Source organism: Phalacrocorax aristotelis, chromosome 12 (assembly GCF_949628215.1).
Source record: "Phalacrocorax aristotelis chromosome 12, bGulAri2.1, whole genome shotgun sequence".
In the NCBI taxonomy this organism is placed as follows: Eukaryota; Metazoa; Chordata; class Aves; order Suliformes; family Phalacrocoracidae; genus Phalacrocorax; species Phalacrocorax aristotelis.
The window spans coordinates 1,113,153-1,133,103 of NC_134287.1; the positions used below are offsets into that span (position 1 = coordinate 1,113,153).

General features: G+C 42.1%; 1 protein-coding gene across 3 annotated transcripts in view; it reads left to right on the forward strand.

Annotated features, from left to right (window-relative positions):
- GBF1 (golgi brefeldin A resistant guanine nucleotide exchange factor 1) overlaps positions 1 to 19,951 on the forward strand; it is a 109,100-nt gene that overhangs the window by 54,626 nt on the left and 34,523 nt on the right. For 2 of the 3 annotated variants that reach the window (XM_075107578.1, XM_075107580.1), the window contains exons 4-8: positions 8,400 to 8,531; positions 13,592 to 13,710; positions 14,294 to 14,402; positions 14,763 to 14,823; positions 16,503 to 16,557. In XM_075107578.1, coding sequence (XP_074963679.1) covers positions 8,400 to 8,531; positions 13,592 to 13,710; positions 14,294 to 14,402; positions 14,763 to 14,823; positions 16,503 to 16,557 — 476 coding nt within the window. The remainder of the gene's footprint in view (positions 1 to 8,399; positions 8,532 to 13,591; positions 13,711 to 14,293; positions 14,403 to 14,762; positions 14,824 to 16,502; positions 16,558 to 19,951) is intronic. The other variant, XM_075107581.1, reaches the window with a different exon arrangement.

Below are 19,951 nucleotides of genomic sequence, written 5' to 3' on the forward strand. Positions count from 1 at the left end.
TGGCTTTAAAAACCATGGTTCTTGATCCAGTCTTCCTCTGGAATGTGCTGGTGTAATCAGGTGTTGCTCTAGTGCTCATCCTCTAGTATGACATAGGAGGAAGGGTTTCTAGAAACAAGTATGGATTAGCATTGAAACTACACTTAAAGGTAGATGGGTATTACTGTTCACACTGGCAATAAACACACTCATGGGAGACTAATTTGGAAACAGTAGCCTTTTACTCTGTAGAGTTAATTGATTTGTTGCCTTTCATGAGAATAGTCACCCTCCTTTCAGAGGTATTCAGGTCACAGGGTGGGAGGAAATACATTAGGATTCATAGCAAGGTCTTCTGGCGACCTTCATCCTTGCTATGCCAAATTACTTCTCAATTCACTTCAAGAGCTATTCTTGTTTTGAAGCAGAGCCTTTTGAATGTAACTTCTGACTAATAAGTGTCGACCATAGCTCAGAAAAAAGTTTGTCAAGATGCAATTATTTCAATCTCTGCTGTTTCCTCAGTGCTAAGAAATAAGAGCAAAATTAAACAACTGTAACTTTTGAAATAAGCTGCTGTCTCAACAACTTAATTTTTTTTTTTCTGTACTCAGTGATCTGTATGACTGGTATTAAGACTTGAAGGAGAAGTGAGTAGTTGTCTCCATTCCTTAAGTCCATCTGGATAGAAACCACGAAAGCTTGTACTTTGTGTAACTCCAAACTTCCTGTTGATGGCATTTGTTTTCCCTGTGAATGAAGTATCTTCTACTTTTCCTAACACCACTCCCTCTGGAACAGAATACTATGGCTGGGTGAAAAGCACTTCGAATAACAGTGGAGGCAGAGCTGGAGTTTTCAGTGTAATTCTGGCTGAAGATGGTCTAGTAAGTACCTGCTTATGAAAAAAATGCTCAGGAATTTTTAATGGGCAGTCAGAACAGCTGAATTTGAAGCATGGCATCAGGTGAAACCCCTGATAACTAATGGCTAACACTGGTGGGACTGGCAGTGCTCCTGCTTTGCTGGTAGATGTAAATAATACCTATCAGAGGCGATATTTCAGTTGAGTTTATGCTGCCCTGACCAGAGGATATCAAGAGTCAAATGCTCATTATGCACTCTGTCATCTTTCCCCAAAATAAAAATCTCAATTCTGAGGGGTGCTTGAGATCTTGGCACTATGCAACAATCATTTGTTAAAGTCATGTTTAATGAAAGGGAGATAAACACATGAAGCTGGAGTGTGACAAATGAAAGCATTTGTGCCATTGTAATGAAATTAGGCAAACAGAACAGGCTTGACAGCTCTGGGTTCCCACTGTCAAACTGCATTTGTAATTCTAGCCTTGCATTCATCTGCAGCTGTGAATGGCACTGTGTCCCTCTTGATATGGTGGGTCTGGGCCCCTGAATCACTTTAATTTACAGGAAATTAGCTTTGAAGAGTGTGTTTTACAGGCATACTGAAAAGGATTGCAGTTAATTCTCACTTCTGCTTCACTGGCTTAAATATCCTTAATTTTGGGCCTATGTTTACTTCTACGATATGTGAAGCTTTTGGTAACACTACAGTGAAGTGTTGCTTTCAGAGATACACAAGCTTGCTTCCACACATCCCCATGGTGAGCTTGTATACTGTGTTGTGCAATCCCAGCAGCCTTTTAAAGTAGCTTGCAGTATTTATGCATTCTGGAAACTAGGGTGTAGGCTCCTGGCTCCTCAGCTTCTCCCCAGTTGTCAGAATCCAGTTCATCTTCATCTATTCATCTATTGGGATAAGACAATGATATTTTGGGGAACCTGTAGGGAATGTCAGGTGGATACTCTTTTTTTATGACCTCTTATTTATAAAGTTTAGCGGTCATTGCCATCATTATTTTCAGGAATTAGGACTAGAGGTTTCTCTGATTACATTATCTGCTGGGTCAGACTGTATAAGTAGCAATCTATTCTCATTTCATGTAAGAAAATCTCTAGAAACATGGTGTGCATTGCACTGTGTTGCAAGGACTAGTCTAGACCTTGTTGTTGTTTCTGTCTTCCTTTTCTACAAAGTTTCTCTACAGAAACCCCTTGGAGGGCAGAGATGGCAAAGAATTCTTTTCACTTGAAACCTTGACTGACCAGGACTGTGCAGAGGGAAACATACGTTCAGGGAAAAATGAATGCGCATCATCTAGCTTAGCTTTTTTAACGCTTGTTACCCTACATTAATTGGCCATTAGTGAAGTGGAGCTAAATGTTGGACTAAACTTTCTAGCTAGAAGTCAGGGCACGTATTTCATTACAGGTGCAGGGTGGCATGTGTTGTGGTCAGTCTGGAGAATTTGCTTTTGGAGGGGTGAAACATGCGCCTCCTCGGCTCATCGGCTGCAGAGCTGCTGAAATTGTAGTTTTGCCAAGAGACCTAGAGCCGATGCGCATATACTGTTCTGTGGCTGTTATCTAATTGACTCTTATGTAAAGCAAATTCGAGTTCTGCAGATTTTTAGAATGGAACAAGTATTTCTGTTCACTAGATTTGTTAATCTCTAAATTAACCAGCAGGTAGTTGCAGGACTAACTCAAAGGAATTTCTCCTTTCCCTGTGATCCTGCGTTTTGAGCTGGGTGAGATTAAGCCAGTATTTATTCCAGCAGTTAAGACTTAAATGTTTTTGAAAATCTGAAGAGTATGACTGCTCAGTACTTTCAAATGGCTTTAAAAGGCAAATACAATGTTGTCCTTTTTCCTTGCAACTTTTCTTCTCTCTAACTTGCTGAGACTGCAGGGACTTCTACCCTTGGGTGAAAAGACAAAATGTTTTGGTGTTTGGTGGGTGAACTGAGAATAAAGCACATACAAGGGCAGGTAGGCCATAAAGTCAGTGTTTGCAGAAGGTGTTTCTGAGGGTGAGCCAGGAAGCGCTTGCTGGTACCTCAATTTTCTGTGGCGTAAACTTGTTGCGCTGCTAGGTGGGAGTCCTGAAGACCTGGATTTCTGCTCTGTGACAGTTACTTTTGTCTTTTTCTCATCTTGAGAAGAAAAGAGGGCGCCTGTTCATTGTAAGCAGGGAAAGTAATAGCACATGCTTGAAGCATTGCTCTTGTCTGAGCTCGTCTGCATTGGAAAGGTGTGTGGGATACAATTGAGACAGCCTTTCCGAAGGCTGGGTGTCAAAGTGCAACAGCTGCTGCAGAAGAGGAGTCCAGGTCACATGGCTTGGGTTGCAGTTGCCTGTCCTGGGGACAAATGATGTTGAAATAACTTGTCATAAAGAATTTTTTCTCGTTCATTTACTCTGATTCGGAACGCATAGCCGATCCTGATAAGAGTCATTCAGGAGTGAAGAGTTGAACTGCCAGAGAAAGCAGCTTATGTGAGCGTTTTAGATCAGGAATGTGCCAACAGTGTGCTAACAATAAGAAACTTCTGCGGGGGACCTGCTCCTGTACTTCAGGAGCAAGGAGACGCTGGAGGTCTGATGCAGCTTGTTTGCTGAAGTGCCAGAATGGCTGGGTGGGATTGCTAAAATGGGAGTTAGGTGCTTAAACGTGAATTAGTTGTTTAAATATCTTTATAGACATGTGTGTCTAAGTGCAAATAATCCATAGGATGAATGAAGGAAAGCACTGTGGTCTCAAAGGAATTCCCCCCTCATATTAAAATTGCCAGCCTGAAGAGATGGCTTTCTGATACGCTACTTAAGATTTTCTTTCCCTTCTTAATTCCCATGCACTGGTTTGGGCTAGCTGAGCATTTCTGGGTGTAGCGCTGGTGTTGGTCTCTGTCTGCTTCCCCAAAATTTCATTGAAGGGACCTGTGTGAAAAGAACGGGGAGTGCTTCCAGCTGGTCCCCAAAGCAGCCCAGGCTGTTCATGTTAAGACTGAATTGTGTTTTAATATAATTTTCCCTAGCTTTGAGTAAATCGAAAAGAAAGGCTACTTGTAGGAATCCCTAGTGAAATTTGGATCTCTTTGTGGACACTTGTTCAGTTTTTCCTCTTGTAATACTCTAGGCTGAGGTTGTTCTTGCCAGGCTGGTGGGGTTTGGGGGTGGGATTTTGTTTGGTTTTTTAATCCAGAGTTGAAAGTAGCTACCTAAGCAGAGAACCCTCTGTGTTTTCTAGTTCAGACACCGAGAAATGTCTCTTGCTAGAAAATATACTTGTAGAAACATCTCTATCAGCAATTCTCAAGTCTTTCACTGGTTATGGTTTCCTTACTTGTAATGCCTGAACCAGAATCTGGTAGAGGGTTATAAAATCAGAGCTGGCTTTTTTTTTTAAAGCTTTTTTAAAGTTCAGGTATGTACTTCCAAACATTCAATATTTACTTTATACAGCCTTTGTTTTGGCAAAGGAATTATTAAAGTTATAATTGATTTCCCTGCCCTTTCTGAGGTTCTTAAGTATTTTCAGGAGAGCATAGCATTGCTTTTACAGCTAGGTGCCAAAAAAGATCAAGATCTTATGTGGTCTCTCTTTCATGAAGTTTTAACTTGCTGGGCAGAACAATTCACTTTAAAGCCTATGGTCCTACCCTTACCAAAGTATTGTGAAAAGAGCATTACTCAGTGTCCCTACTGTTCTGTGCTCTAGATTAAACTTGAGCTCTGGTAGTGAAGCTAGTATGGAGTGCGCCTTGCACTCCCAGTTATTGATCTGAAAAGGCAGTGTTCAGAACCAAGCCAACAGCCATGTTCAAGATATAAGGCTATGAAAACCATTCAGGGAGGGAGCTTCTGAACTAACTTCACTGAGCTCAACAGGCTTGAGTTGAGAAAAGGACTCATCTCTGACTTACTGGCTTGTACGCAAAATTTTTACTTGGTTAAAAACTTCTAAGTAGCTTTAGTGCCACTTTCAGGTGCTGAACTGATACTTCAGCCAATGAGAGTAATATGCTTCAAGACAGGATATAACAAGATTAGCTACAGTATGAGCATTTTTCTGTGCTCCCAGTCCTTCCTATTGAAGCAAGCACCACTGCTGAGTATGAGTTTGGCTTTGAAAGGGAGCTGGTGACCCCTGTTAAGTCCTCAATGCCTGCAAATGCTGCTGGTGGGAAGAGCTCATTGTAGTAATCAAGTGAATACTCCTCGGATGCAAACAGTTATCAGTGTGATTGGTGTTTCACTGAACTTTAGATCTTTCAGACAGTAGTCCTTTAGTGGATAAATCTTGCACTAAAAATACTCTTGTCTCATTTGGTATATTTTTAATTTTTTTTCAATAATACAGCACCAGCTATCCAGTCTGAAACAGTTTTACAGTGTACACAGTCAGTTTCAGAGAGCTTAATGTAAAATGCTGTGTTACCATAAAAGCTAGAGTCTCTGAATATCAGGGAACCTGGCTGGAGCTGCTGTGCAATTAACAGTATGTGCCGAAGTTAAATCCTAATCATGACAAGCCGTTTTGTCATCTTCATGTAAGTTGGGAATTCCAGTTAGACTGTGGAGAATCTAATCTTTAACCACATCAAGATCCACAACTTTAATTGAAAGAAAAAAAAACAATACCACCCCCACACACTCTTGTAAAGAAAACATCTAATTTTTGTCCCAAAAATGGGTTAATGGAGAGTGTGGTGTCCTATGTGTCCTCTGCTAGCGAGTTTGTCTTCATCATCTCATTCCACCTGGGCAGCTGTGTACATCTGCTGAAGCCCCATCGAGGTGCAGCTTTTCCATCCTGGGCTTGCTGGATTGAAGGAGGCTGAAGGAACTGACAGGGTTATGATCGTGCTGACTGTTCTGTAGAAGGGATTGGTTTTGGGGAAGAAGAGTTTGCGTGTTGATCCCTAGTAGTCTTACTGTATTTAATGTTGTCCGAGTGCTTAAACCAGAGAAGCGCTCTATAAAGCACACTTAAATAAACATTGATGAAAGCATGTCTTATGATCCTTTGCATTTCCATGAGCTATTGAGAGGTGACACAATTGTAATGTCACACCAGGATATAATCTGACAAGTTGGGGGAGTTGTCCTTAAGCCAAAAAGATTGAATCATCACGTTCCTTTTAACCTCTCACAAGTTAGTGGTGTTGGCCTGATTTGAACTGGTGGCTGAAAGGTAGGAGATTCCCAAAGTTCCTTTTTTAGTTGCAGTTTTGCTTCAGTTAATGACAAAACTATTGCACTTTGTGGTCTCTGTGGTCTTAACTATTTAAAACAAAAACCCCTGCATTATTCTTCCTCCTTTGCTTCCTCACCATAATTGGTCACCGTTATGTTAGCATGCTTTCTGGTAGGCTTTTTACTTGGATACTTAAGGCTTTTCAATAGGAACTATGGTAAAATGGAATTTCACTTATCTTAGAAACAGGAGGGTTTAGATTTGAGGGTGACAGAGCAGTGGTACGGGCTGCCCAGAGAGGTTGTGGAGTCTCCTTCTCTGGAGACATTCAAAACTGGCTTGGACGTGGTCCTGTGCCCCTTGCTCTAGGTGTGCCTGCTCAAGCAGGGGGGTTGGATGAGGTGATGTCCAGAGGGCCCTTCCAACCCCTACCATTCTGTGATTTTTTTTTTTTTTTTTTTTTTTTTTTTGTAAGTAAAATAATTGAGTTATGCTGGTAGGTAGAAAAGCAGCAGCTTGGCTAAGGATTCAAGAATTAAACTCTTTTTTTTTTTTCCCCTGTCTCAAGGAAGGTCATATGACAGATAATATTGGATCATCAAGAATACAAATGTCAGTGTTCCTGTGACACTATTAGCCATTAGACTTGTTAACTTTTTTATTAGGAATAAAATGTAGATTTCAGGAAGTTGAGCCAAGTGTTTGTACTTCAATATTTCTGGTCTCAGGGTTATCCAAGTTACTTTTAATACACTCTTTGCCTATGTACTGTCTGTGTTGTGGTTGCCTTCACCTGCTTTTTAATGCTTTTTCTCCTAAATCATCTTCAGGATTCTTACCTTGATTCCTTGTATTCAGGTTTTTTTGTTTGGTTTTGGGTTTTGTTTGCTTTTTGAGGTTTTTTTGTCCCTTTCCCTAGTTCTGGCTATATTTCTTTTTCTGTATTTCTTTTTCATTCCCAAGGCTTCCATTGATCATCTTGAAAAGTTTAGGAAGCTCGTTACTTGTCTTTCTCCAGCTCAACAGCTCAGTGTGTCTGCCTTCTTGTATTTCAGCTTTAGAGAGCATACTTGCTGTCCAAAGCAGCAAGTAGAGAAGAGTGCCCTTTTTGCTTGGGTTGAGAGGCTTAGATGGGTATTCTGAGAACAAGACAGAACAGTTTTAAAATTTGTTTATCTCATGGGTTTCTCCTGTCTTTGCCAAATTTCTAGTGCTGTGGAAATGCAATGTGTACTCAGGCAAAGAGCTGCAAGAGGTGCAACTAACCTGGCTGTATATTTGTACTACGCATGTGATTAGTATGAGCCTGTACGTGTAGTAGGATGTTACAGAAGTGGTGGAAGGTGGGGCAGGGTCTGTACAGTTCATGTGATCGCACAATTCCAGGAATACTAGGAAAATGCAACTGCATCTACTAATTAAGGCATGAATTTAGGCAGCAGTGGCTCTGTGGTCTTTACAGAGTGTTCTTACAACAGGATTTGTTTTAGAACGCTCCAAAAGGCTGTTTTGAAGTTCATAAGAAAGTGAACTTCACAAACCATTGCTTTTAAAAACATATATGTCTGTGTGTGTAACATAAATATATATATATTTAAAAGCAACCCTGACCTTCCCACCAGTGTGCTGATTTTGGCTGGGATAGAATTAATTTTCTTCACAGTAGCTAGTATGGGGTTCCATTTTGGATTTGTGCTGAAAACAGTATTGATAACACAGGGATGTTTTCGTTATTGCTGAGCAGGGCTTACACAGAGCCAAGGCCTTTTCTACTTCTTACACCGCCCCACCAGCGAGTGGGCTGGGGGTGCACAAGGGGCTGGGAGGGGACACGGCTGGGACAGCTGACCCCAACTGACCCCAGGGATGTCGCACACCACATGGCGTCATGCTCAGCATATATAAAGCTGGGGGAAGAAGGAGTAAGTGGGGGAACATTCAGAGCGATGGCATTTGTCTTCCCAAGTCACCGTTACGCGTGATGGAGCCCTGCTTCCCTGGAGATGGCTGAGCACCTGCCTGCCCGTGGGAAGGAGGGAATGAATTCCTTGTTTTGCTTTGCTCGTGTGCGTGGCTTTTGCTTCACCTGTTAAACTGTCTTTATCTCAGCCCATGAGTTTTCTCACTTTTACTCTTCTGATTCTCTCCCCTGTCCCACATGGGGGGGAGAGTGAGCCAGCAGCTGGGTGGGGCTGAGACGCTGGCTGAGGCTAAATCACAACTACCAGCCTTCTGAAACTAAGCTGTTGCAGGCCCCTTTCTGCTGAGATTAAGCTTGCTGTTGATTCTTAAAGGAAATGAATCCTAATGAATCAAGTCTAATTTAATGTATCCTTTAAATTACTTTTATTTTAACAGAGCTATCTGAAATTGAACCCAATGTCTTTCTTCGGCCTTTCCTGGAGGTAATCCGTTCTGAAGACACTACAGGCCCTATAACTGGATTGGCTCTCACCTCTGTGAATAAGTTCCTCTCATATGCACTAATAGGTATGTTATGTGGGTTTTCTGGGATTTACCAAAATGCCAGCCAAATGCATCTCCTTGAGATGTGTCTTTGGCCAGGATACATGGTTGCAGTCTTAATGGATTGGAGAAATAAGAAAATTGTCATTAACACCGGGGAAATAGGCATCTGCAGTTTCTTAATATCATACCTTTCTTGGTCTTTCATGGCACTACAGCCATGGCTGGAAATGGAACCAAAGCTCCTGGCCTGCCCTGACTGCTGCGTGTGCTGCTGGCCTGCTGATGGGCTGTGCGTGGTCACAAACTGCTTTTTAATGCAGTCTGAACAAAGCGCCAGGGAGGGGAGAATACCAGCTTGGATTCAATGTCGTAATATACATAAACACAGTAGAATTTATTTAGTTTTGTGGACTAGAATTTCTGCTCTAGAGTGAGGATGGGGTTTTATGCCCGGTCCCTGACCCTGTCCAGTGGTGTGCCAGAACCCTTCAGTTGTCACAGTTGTCATGGCAGGGACAGTTTTGCCACTGCCCAGACTTTCAAATGGGCGCATTCTCCTTTATATTTGTGAAAGCCTAATAATGTGCATGTGGTCAGTTCCCATGGCTCAGCTGGCTTGTAGTAACTCATTAGCTGGCTTTCTGTCTGCTTTCAATGTGTCATCCTGTTGTTAGCGGTGCTTGATTTTTCTGTGTAAATTCTGTTAGTACTTTCTGATCATACCTGTGTGAATTACAAAACTTGTTATCTATGTAGGTTTATATGTAATGTCATTATTTTACCTCCCCCCAAGTTCAGATTTCTCAGGTCTTTTCCTCCCTTACATTGTGAGTGAACAGTGTTGAGTTTTTGGCACTGTTTTAAATATTTTGTTCTTTGGAGTTAGCATGAGGGAGGTCGGAGAAAGAAAGGGCTTGATGTAGATGCAGATCAATTTTGTGGGAAAGACTCAAAAAGAGCAAAAATTAGGACTTGCAGGAACATTTTTTTAAGAGTTTGGAAATTTAGGTGAAAATTGGACATCAGTTGTTGGGCGGTATTGGGTATAATTAAGTGGCGAAAAATAACTAAAATGATGCAATATTAATTTCACTTCATAGGACAATAAAAAAACCCTTAATAAATAAGCCTGTAAAACATGTCCCTCTGAAGGGCTAAGCAATAATGCAAAATATGTTCGTTTCAACATAGAGTGAGGGATGGACTCCTCTTCTGGGTTTTTATGGTCTGGGTCAGAACATGAGGCTGGTGTCACATGTCCAGGCAAATGTCTGCACAGGCAACTGGCTACAAATACTTGATTTGAGGCAGAAAAAGGAAAAAAACATGGTTAAGAATTTGTAGCCTTTCTCTAGCTACTTGTTTAGAATATTAGGTCGCTCCCGCAAGGGTGCATCCTTGTAACTGTTGGTAAGTGTGTGTCTTTGCAGTAGATGGTGGAAAAGACCCTCTACCTGGCTTCTGTTGTGAAGCAGAACCTGTAATCCAAGACCTCCGTTGCTGCTTCAGGTGACATTCACAGTGGCCTTGTCCTTTGTGCTGCTCCAGATACTAGTGAGGCTGGGATTAGTGGTGCTGACTGAACATCTGGCTAGGGTTGTGTTGTTAAATTAAAGCTTTTTGGTCTTACATTTCCCTTTGTAGTATAAGACTAAAGTAGTCTAAAGACTGCCTAAAGATGGGAAAAGCTTAAAACTGTCCTTGACATACGAATCCATTTTGAACTGTATGTAACAAGGAAAGGAGGACTCCGGGATAACCACAGCGGGGAAGTTTCAGTGTGGATGATATTTGTGGTGCATTTTGGGTCTGTGTAATTGACAGGTGAAACCAGCGCTTTTTCCAAAGTGTCATTAGCTGTGTCTGTTCTGTGAGTGGGTGGCTTTTGCTCTGCACACAGGGTCGAAAACCAGTGGGGAGTGAAAGGGCCAAACTCCTCTGATAATTATCTTTGTTTAAAACTGCTTTCTTTCCCTATTTCCAAAGCATTTCATTGCTAATCCTCGTGCCGCCTCGCTGTTTGTCTTATTCTGTCACATGTCAGCAGGTAGTTATCTGTCTGCTTTTCAGGCCAGTATTGCTGAGGGGTATGTTTTAAAACGAGTTAGAAAAGAATAATTCTTGACTAGCCTTTGAGACTTCTGATCTCTAGTAGTCTGAATTGCAAAGATCTGTTCTGAGATTGTTGGATGCAGCAGTTCACTAACGGTACAGCGGGCAATCGCAGCTCAGATAACATGACTTGATATCCACCATGCGTGTGTTGGTAGGAATAGTTAACCTTACAGAGATGATCCCCTGCTCTGAAATAAGTACTGCTGTTTCAAGAGTTACAGTCAATATGTTGCACAGTAATTTTTAAGGTACAAGAGAACTGTGCAACAGTACTAAACTCCTTTTTATTTTTGTTCCTCAGATTAGTTATTTACTTACCAGTTTTGCGCTAGCTAGGTAGCAGTCAGCCTTCTTGATGAGCTCAAACCTTAGCTATAGGAAGACTAGTGGCTGAATTTCAGAATTGTATTTGTTGTATTTTCCTCAGAAAAGGTACGTGCTCTTTTTATTACCACAGTGCGTCTACAGCAGGTTCTGGCTCCATTTCTAAAGTTACCTTTCCTTGGTGTTCTGGAAACTACATACCTGTCAGTAGCTGTTGCTCAGTTTCCAGCGGGAGGACATGATGTTTGGGGAGTTTAAAGCTTGTTCTCCCCTCTACCTTCTCTGTCTCCTTGGTGACTTATTTTAGTTCCATTAGAGGTGTTACTGAGCAGGATTCTGGCTTCCCTGGATTTCCCTGATGATTGAGAGCCTAGATTTTCTGCTTTCTGCTTGTTCTTTTTCCTGCCTGTTGTGAGAGTACACACCATATGAAATGTGCAGGACTAGATAGGGTGCCCGGATCTTTGCGTTGTAGGTGGCAATTTTCAAACTGATATTTTGCTTCACACAAACTTATTTTCTTTAGTGATTCTGAGCAGGCATTGACACATCTTTCTGTACTTTTTTCCCACAGGGGAACAAAGGAGCGGGTTGATCTTTTCTGTATCTGGTTTCTGCAAAGTAGAAGTATCTGTGCTTTTAATTGAACTCAAGAGGCTTTATAAATTGACCTGAATTTGTAGAGCTGTTCCAGGGAGCCACGACTGAAGTAGTCAGGTGTTGATGTGCGTTGGGAGAGAGGTATATATATTAGTGTTGAAGGTCAGAGCTAGAACAGCGAAGCACTAGTCATAGATCTGTTAAGAAGCATGTGCACAACTTACTTGCATTTCTCTTTCACACAGACTATTTATCCTTAACTATTGCTAAATGTATCCCTAAGCCTACAGCAACTCACATCTACTGGAAGAGGTGACAGTGAAAGGAATCTGTGTATTCATTCTGCCCGTGGGAGCCTTTCCTACAGCAAGTGGCTGCTTTCCACTGTAGCTGTTGAGGTTGGTTAACAGTAAGCTAACGTAGGTGCTGGCATTGTAACACCACTGGTCTCTACCTGATTTAACTGAGGCGATTTAGAATGATCCTACATCACCATTGGTGGCTGAAGCTATCATTTCCATTTGCGAAAAAGAGTGCACAGGGTACCAATATATGGCTGATTTTATTGCCTCTGGTAGGAGAGTGGTAGCTTCTGTCTGGATTGTAAGCCATTATTGCAGGTACACAGAGAACTGCCTTTGATAGCCAAGCATCTTATCTAATACTTCCCAGTATCAGTTTGGTATCGTGTTGAGTGCTGCTGCTGAAGCAGGTAAAAAATGAGTGATTGGTCTTAGAACAGACTCCTTGAGAGCTCAGTGAGGTTTGACTAGCAGACCAGCAGAGAAACTCACTCTCATATATGCAAGGTGGGTTTTTTTTTTTGTGCGTGTGTGACACACAACTATGTAAAAAGTAGGCCAGCTCTGCTCTTAATAGGTATGTGTAAGAGATGGCAAAGGAGAAGTGCTGTTGCTCTGCGGATTTATGGGACTCTGAAGTGCCCTGATGCCATTTCAGTTTTGTGCAACTATGAAGTTTCTTATCCTGCAGCCCCTTGCAATTCCCACAGTGTGGTGGAGGCTGCTTTCTTCTGACCACAGTAAGGGCAGCTTTCTTTAATGCCTAGGGCTTAGTCCCTCCTAGGTGTGAACACAACTGGAGTCAAAAAGGGAGTCTGCAAAGCTTCTCTGCAAAGTATACACGGTCTTACTTGGTTCCTCTGTCACCTTCATTCTCACTGGAGTTCCAGAGGCCTCATTGCCAATTAATGAGGTATTAACTAGTGTTTAGTTTGTCTCCTTTCTTTCCTAATGACTGTTTAGGTAGGAAGGTAACAAGATTCTTGCCCAGTGCCGTATTGTTTAAGCGAGAATGAAATCAAAGCCGGAGGCAGCTTTTCTGAAGCCACTGTAATGTGGCACGAGATACGGTTACTAGCAACAATCTCGTCCTAAACATTCTCTCAGCTGCACCATTGTTTGTAGCTACAGAAGACTGAAACAGAGAGAAGGAGCCTTGATGAATGATTGAAGTGGGAGGCCTGCAACTGTGATATCTAAACTGTGATTGTGCCTGTCTACTGTTGTCTCTAGGGAAAGCTACTGGTCCATTCCTTCCCCAGCTCCTATTCCTTGGGAGGGATATAGAACAAGAGACAATTTTTCCTTCTCAATCTAGTGGAACCTGTTTGGCATTTTCCCCTCATGGGAGTAAATTTGAGGTTCCCTATGTTTAAGGGCTGTTTTCTCTTCATTCCTGAGGAGGAGCTCGATGTATTTAACAGCTGATTGTGTTAGATTGTAGGGAACAGGACATAGGCTTACAAATTAATATCTAAAAAAAAACATGGAGCCAGTAATAACAGAATTACATTTTTTCTCAAGTGTAAATAGACTCATGATAAGTCTTTCTGAAAGCTCCCAGTATTAACCTCCTTAAGTTACTGGGAGGTGAGTTTTGCTCTTGTAGGGTCAACTCACTCAGAGTCACACAAATTAAGAAAGCAGATGGCAACAGAATATCTCTGTGTAGATGTCTCCCCACAGAGGTGGTAGGCTGTAGGTGACCTTTCCCTGTCATATTTTTATTCTGTTACTCAGATCCCAGCCATGAGGGCACAGCGGAGGGGATGGAGAACATGGCAGATGCTGTCACTCATGCCCGATTTGTGGGCACAGATCATGCGAGCGATGAGGTGGTCTTGATGAAAATCCTACAGGTAAGTGGAGAGAAATGGTAATTACCATAATGGTTGCTGCCTGTTGTGGAACATATCCTGTTACATGGAGATGAAGAGGAGGAGGGAGCAATGTTTTGACTCTGCAGGAGCTTAGTGACAGACTTTATTTTTAAACAGATGGCTCATATACCTGTGGTAAAAGCTTTTCCAAATGAAAATAATTAAAAGCTTAAACAAAATGATTTTTAAATTAAGGGCCTGATAATGTGGTAGTGTTGATAATCCTACCTTGTGCATGGTTGGTGTTAGTACGGGGTAAAATAAGCATATGGAGCTCTCGTATTTTAAGAAAAATTCTTTGTAGAGACAGACCTGTGAACTATATACCTCTTTGGTCTAGGTACTTCTGAGCAGATAGCTAGTTACTGAATTTAGAAGTGGGTCAGAAGATCATTCTTGTCCCATCATCTGTTTCTTGAGCACAGCATTCAGTTTGAAATGACTCCTGGAGATCCCTTAGGTTTCCTGCTCGTGGCAGTCCTTCTTGAGGAAGCCAACCTTCTCTTGGAAATGCATGCAAGCATCATTGTGCTATGGGACATAAGTGCACTGTTCTTTGCAGGTTTTGAGGACCTTGCTGCTCACTCCAGTGGGAGCCCACCTCACCAATGAATCCGTGTGTGAGATCATGCAGTCCTGTTTCCGCATATGCTTTGAAATGAGGCTCAGCGGTAGGTGGTTCATACTTCTGCAGTTAAGAAATGATCGTCTCTCCTCAGCATTAACTGGTTCGATTGTAGAACATGCAGCCGTGGAAAGCTGCTGAGTGTTATATTTTTGTGTCTTTCTACAACCTCATGGAAAACTTGTTAGGAGTTCACAGCACAACTTCTGACTGCTCTTTTTCCCCAGCTTGGTGGCGCCACCTTGTGATTTTACGCCCATTTGCAGTAATGCGGTGTTGGAGCTGGTTTTAATAAATTTGCCGTAATCTCTGTAAACAAGGCTCGGAGGGGAGTCTGCTTGAAGAAGCCTCTTGATAATATCACACTGAGTAATGACACCTGTGTTATTTGTTTTTGTCTTCGCAGAGTTATTGAGAAAATCTGCAGAGCACACTCTGGTCGACATGGTGCAGCTGCTCTTCACAAGGTAAACCTGCTTGTGTTTGCCTCAGCATTGCTGAGATGGCCCTCTAAGGACAGAAAGATTCCATACTTCCACTTAAGGGCCCTCAGAAAAATCATCCAAAATGGTCATTATTTAGAGGTGGAAGGGGATGAAGGATTTGGCACTTCTCTCTTGGGCTGACCCTGTCAGACTGCAGGGAGACAGAGGTAGGGAAGGTTGCCTGGTTTAAGGTATCCTTTGAGGAAAGATGGACAGCCAAGTAATGAAGAGCTTTAGGATAGGGAACCAGTTTGAGGACAGAGAGTGCAAACGTCACTCAAAAAAAAAAAAAAAAAAGGCACTCTAAAAATATAGCTCTCTTCAGGAGAGAGAATAGAAACGATGTTGAATAGTCACATGTTGATTTCAAGCCGAGAGCTTTGACCTCACATATCAGAGAAAATTTTGAACTTTTGAGATCATATGTCTTGGACAAATGTTCTGCCCTTTTCAGCACCCTTCAGGTAATTAAGATCACTTCTCTGAAACTCAAGCAAGTTATTTAACTTCAAAACTATTTCTTCAGATAGTGAAGTAATCATAGACTTTCCCTGGGTATTGTAAAAAGGAAATGTGCAGGATATAGAAATACTTGTAGTAGGAAAGGATTGCAGTAAAACCGACAGCTTGTGAAACACAGCTGTCATAATGTTTTTTTTCCCCATTGTCACACTCGGTTCCAGTGGGTTCTCAGGGTTTTTTCCCTCTGTGCACCCCATGTCACGCAGTACACTGGATGAATATGGGGCAGAGTCAGAATCAATCTCTCCAAAAAAGAGACCGCATTAGTGTTTCACCACAGGCATACATTAATTTTACTTAGTGCTCTTTCATTATTGTGTATCCTCTCCTCTGTCCTTGGTAAGGCTTGGAGACACCACCACCGTCTGTGCCTGTGGACACTGGGATATAGAAGCAAGGCAAAGACAGCAACTGCAGGGGGGATGGTTTGGCCATCTTGCTTTCCAGAAAAAGAAACAGCCAAAGCTATGCTGCAAGGCTTTTATCCCTTCAGCAAGCAAAGACAGAAGTGTAGTGAAGGAACAGAAGGGGGAGAGTAGGGGGTGTGTATTTGCAGAGCATTTGTCATTTGGTAGCACAGGTGAGAGCTGTCTACCTCCTCTACTTCTGAGACAGGGACTTGCTTAGCTGAAAGCACTCAGCTTAAACTTAGGCCCATTGTGCACTGTAATTGTGTTTATATGATGCAGAATGGAGGATATCTGCTGGGGTTCCTACGAAGTTAATGTAAGGGGTTGCCATGACTAATAATAACATGTACGCTGCAAGAGTCCTGGTGTGGATGACACTCTGGCTCAGCAGCTGTTTTTAGCAGCATCAGAGAAACCTCTTTTGAAACGATCTGGTTAGTCCACTGCTGAAAACATACACTGAAGGAAAAGAAACTGTACTTACGTGACTGAGAATGAAAATCAGTATAGCAAAACTGCCATTGGCAGTAATAACATGCAAAACACCTCTCATCTATATGTAGCTTTTTCCCCTCGGTAGATTTTGGCAGGAAAAGAACAGCTCACTTTTGTGGAGAAAACCTAATCTTGATTTTCTAGTATCTCTCTGGAAAGACCAGTCTTCTCCTCCCCCCCCTTTTTGTTGACCCAAGAAAGTTGATGTATTTTGGATTGTTCATTGTCTTTCAGGTTGCCTCAGTTTAAAGAAGAACCTAAAAGCTACATGGGTGCGAACATGAAGAAGGTAAGACTCAGCACTGTGTTGGCTGTTTGGCTCTTGTCTCGGGCTTGCGCTCATCTCTATATTGTTTGTCTTCACACTTGTGTTTCTTCATTCCTGCAAGTCCCTAGTTCACTGAAAGAGCATGTTTAACCGCATAAATGGACATAGCTTCATTAATTCACTGGGATTAAGCCCACATAGTCCAGTAGTGAATCTTGCTAATGATAACTGCTGCCTAAGTGAGTCAGTCTGGATTCTGGGAACAGCCATCAGCTGCTGTGGGCTAGCAAACCCCAGCAAGTTGTGGGACCTGATGGTGATGTCTTCTGATCATTTGTTGTCTTCTGCTCTCTCTCCAGCTTCTTTCATGTCTGTCTTCTTTCACTACAGTCTAATACTAGCTCTCGGCATGTATTTGTCCAGTTCTTCCTGTGAAGAAAGGAAACTTTGAGGCTGGTGAAACAGCATGAAAGCATTATGAAACTGGGCTATTGTAGAAAAAACCTTGGCAGCTTCTAGAAGAGGCAGCATTCTTTAGTGAAAACCTTAGTTCACATGGGCAATGCCATCTCTATTAGCAGCCAAATCAAAATAGACTGGTCTTTCTCTCCCTTTGCCTAAATGCACAATTCTCTGAGCGTGGAAGGTCCGCGTTTGCTCAACACCACCATCTCCCGCTACAGTCAGGTTTTTAGCAGCTGGATTCAGTATGACAAATACCATAAATGTGACTGTATGTGATTATTAATGTAATAATTTCTTAGGTGGGGGGAGGTCCACTTGAGGAACTCCATATATACCTCTATACATATATACTCTTCATACTCCATATAAAGGATGTCAATAAAAATATAGGATTCTATGATTGAGAGCAACAGGATGGGAAGGAAAGCAGCAGAGAAATAACCACCTTTGAACTTACAGTGAATATACTTTTTATAACATCATAACTTCCACTCTGTTTCTATTTTTAATGAGTTGAGAAAAATGGCAACATTTGGGTAAATGTACATTTCAGAGCCAGTACAGCAGTGTTTTGAGAGACTGAATGCTTACGTGTAGGAATCTGAAACTAGCTTTGGGGCTTTAGTTCTTGGGTAGAAACCTAGTGATTGCTTATTTCCCTTGCTGTGGGAGAAAAGTGGGAAGATTTGTGATGATGGTAGGTTGGCCTAAGGAAGGCTGAAAGAGATCAGGCTAATGTACTGCAGGTATTGGAATTTGTCACGGTCTGTGTATAGAAGGTGTAATGTGAAGGTGAATTTGAATTTAGGAGGGTTACCCTTACCAAGTGATGGCTGCTCCCAGCTCGGTTAAGTGATGCTCTGTCTTGTGTCTTGATCTGTGCAGTTTCCTTGTACTGTCTCTTTGCTGTGCATGCCAGGAGTCTGCCCTGCAGCCTTGCACTCTGCCAGGTTATTCTTCTCTTTGGGTTTATTTTGCTTTGTTTAAACCATGCATTTGCCTATCTTTCACAGATCTCTTCATGTCTCCTCAACAAACTGGAGCTAAGTAGTGGGGAACAGCCCAAAGCCCTGAACCAATTAGAGAGGGTATTGCTCTTTAAGAACCTGAAGGTCTCTTTCTCCCTTCTCCCTTCTTACCTTACTCCCCTCTTCCTTCTCTTGTAAACACCACCTGAGAGATAGTTCTGTTGTGTGCAGCAAATCTCCCTCTACTCATTTGACACGGCATGGCTTCTTTGGGGGACAATGCATGCGGTGGTTGGTTTGCAGTGTTGTGGCTGCAGCTGGGGCAGGAGTGGGAGGGAGACACCCTTGTTCTACTGCAGCATTCAGTATCTTGTGGAGTGCCACCTAAGACACCAGCACAGCATCCTTGGAAGGAAGGGAGTGGGAGGGCGTGGGCAAGATTCGAGTCCTCTTATTATAGTGAAAACCTGAAGAAAAGAAACATCGAAAACAGAGATTCCTCTCTAAAGGCTCAAGTGTTGTGTATCATAGCTGTTGACCTTGGTTATAGATGTAGCAGCATACCTGAGGAGTCTCTTGACCCAGCATGCCTTAGACAGTTTTACTCAAGGTGAATCTCTGAGCTTTGTTACTTGGGACAGGACCATGGAGTTCAATACTCTCTTTTTGAAGGAGACTGCTGTAAATTTTCAACATCTTTGGCCATGTTTCTGCTGAAATAAATTGTGGTTCCCAGCACAGTATTTGCTAATGTGGGATGAGTGGGGCTGAACTGAATTACAAAATGTGTTAGTCCCTGCTAGTTCCCCCCTAGAAAATACACCTAAAGAAATATTGTAGGCCTGCAGATTGTTGTTTTCAGACTGATCATAGAAACCCTGAGAAACTAACTTAGAGGGACCCTTCTCAGTTTTCCATGCTTGTTCATAAACTTAATGTAGCTTTAGTTCTTGTCTGCTCTATTAAGAGCTCTTTGGTACAAAATGAGCTGAACAGAACCTTTAGAGGTGTGTTTCCTATTCCTTTGTCCTGTGTCTGTGGTCAGGATAGTCTGGAAAGACAATGGCTGGAGACTCTCAGATTTATGCAGTTACACAGACAAAAAAGGCTTAAGAAATGTTTCCCTTTGCAGTAGAAAGTGTTGTAGTTAAGCATTGGGTTCTGTGGTGGGATTCAGGAGGAACACACATCTGAGTTTTCACAGATTTTGGGGGTGGATTATGTTCATAGTTGCCTAAGATACATAAATACATTTCACCAGGTAAACTTTGGTAGTTGTTGCAGTACAGGCAGGTAGGTGAGTGAGATGACTGGACTGCATCAGTGTCTCCAGGACTTGAATCATGGACTGCGTTCTCTCTGCATGCTTTTGTGTCTTGAACGCTACTTGGTGTGCTGACCGGTTCCATGCTGCATCTAGAATGAGCTCATGTTTTAGTATAATCACTTTAGTTACTAATCATTGGCCCCTGCCCTTTTCTCTTGAGGCTTACAGTATCTTATGGAAAAACAAACGAGTGCAGGTAAGGTGGCTTGTAGAAGAATGAGATCTCATGGATCCTTTAAAAAGAGTTTTGTAGTATTACATTTTTCTTCACCTTCGTAGACCTTAGCTGGAATTCTGTTGTCAAAACCTGATCTATCAAAGGAAGCACTTGAAGTCTTGTAATTTTTTTTTTTCTACAATTTTGTGTACACATTTCTCAATGCAAAGGTAACTCAGATAAATGTAACGGAATCTGTACCGAGTTCCAAGATGAACAAGCAGTAGCTCTGAGCTCCCTCTGATTCCTAAAGAATGGTTTTTAAATGCTAACTTCAGGGTTTTTTTTACTGTGGAAATACAAGCTTAGTCCAATCTGAAGGACACCGGTAATTTAGAAAACTGATGCAACTGTAATATCACTGAGCATTGGAGAGGGAAGGAGAGTGTTAGATGATGTTTAACATTCATGATATTTTCATGATCTATTAAATGCTAT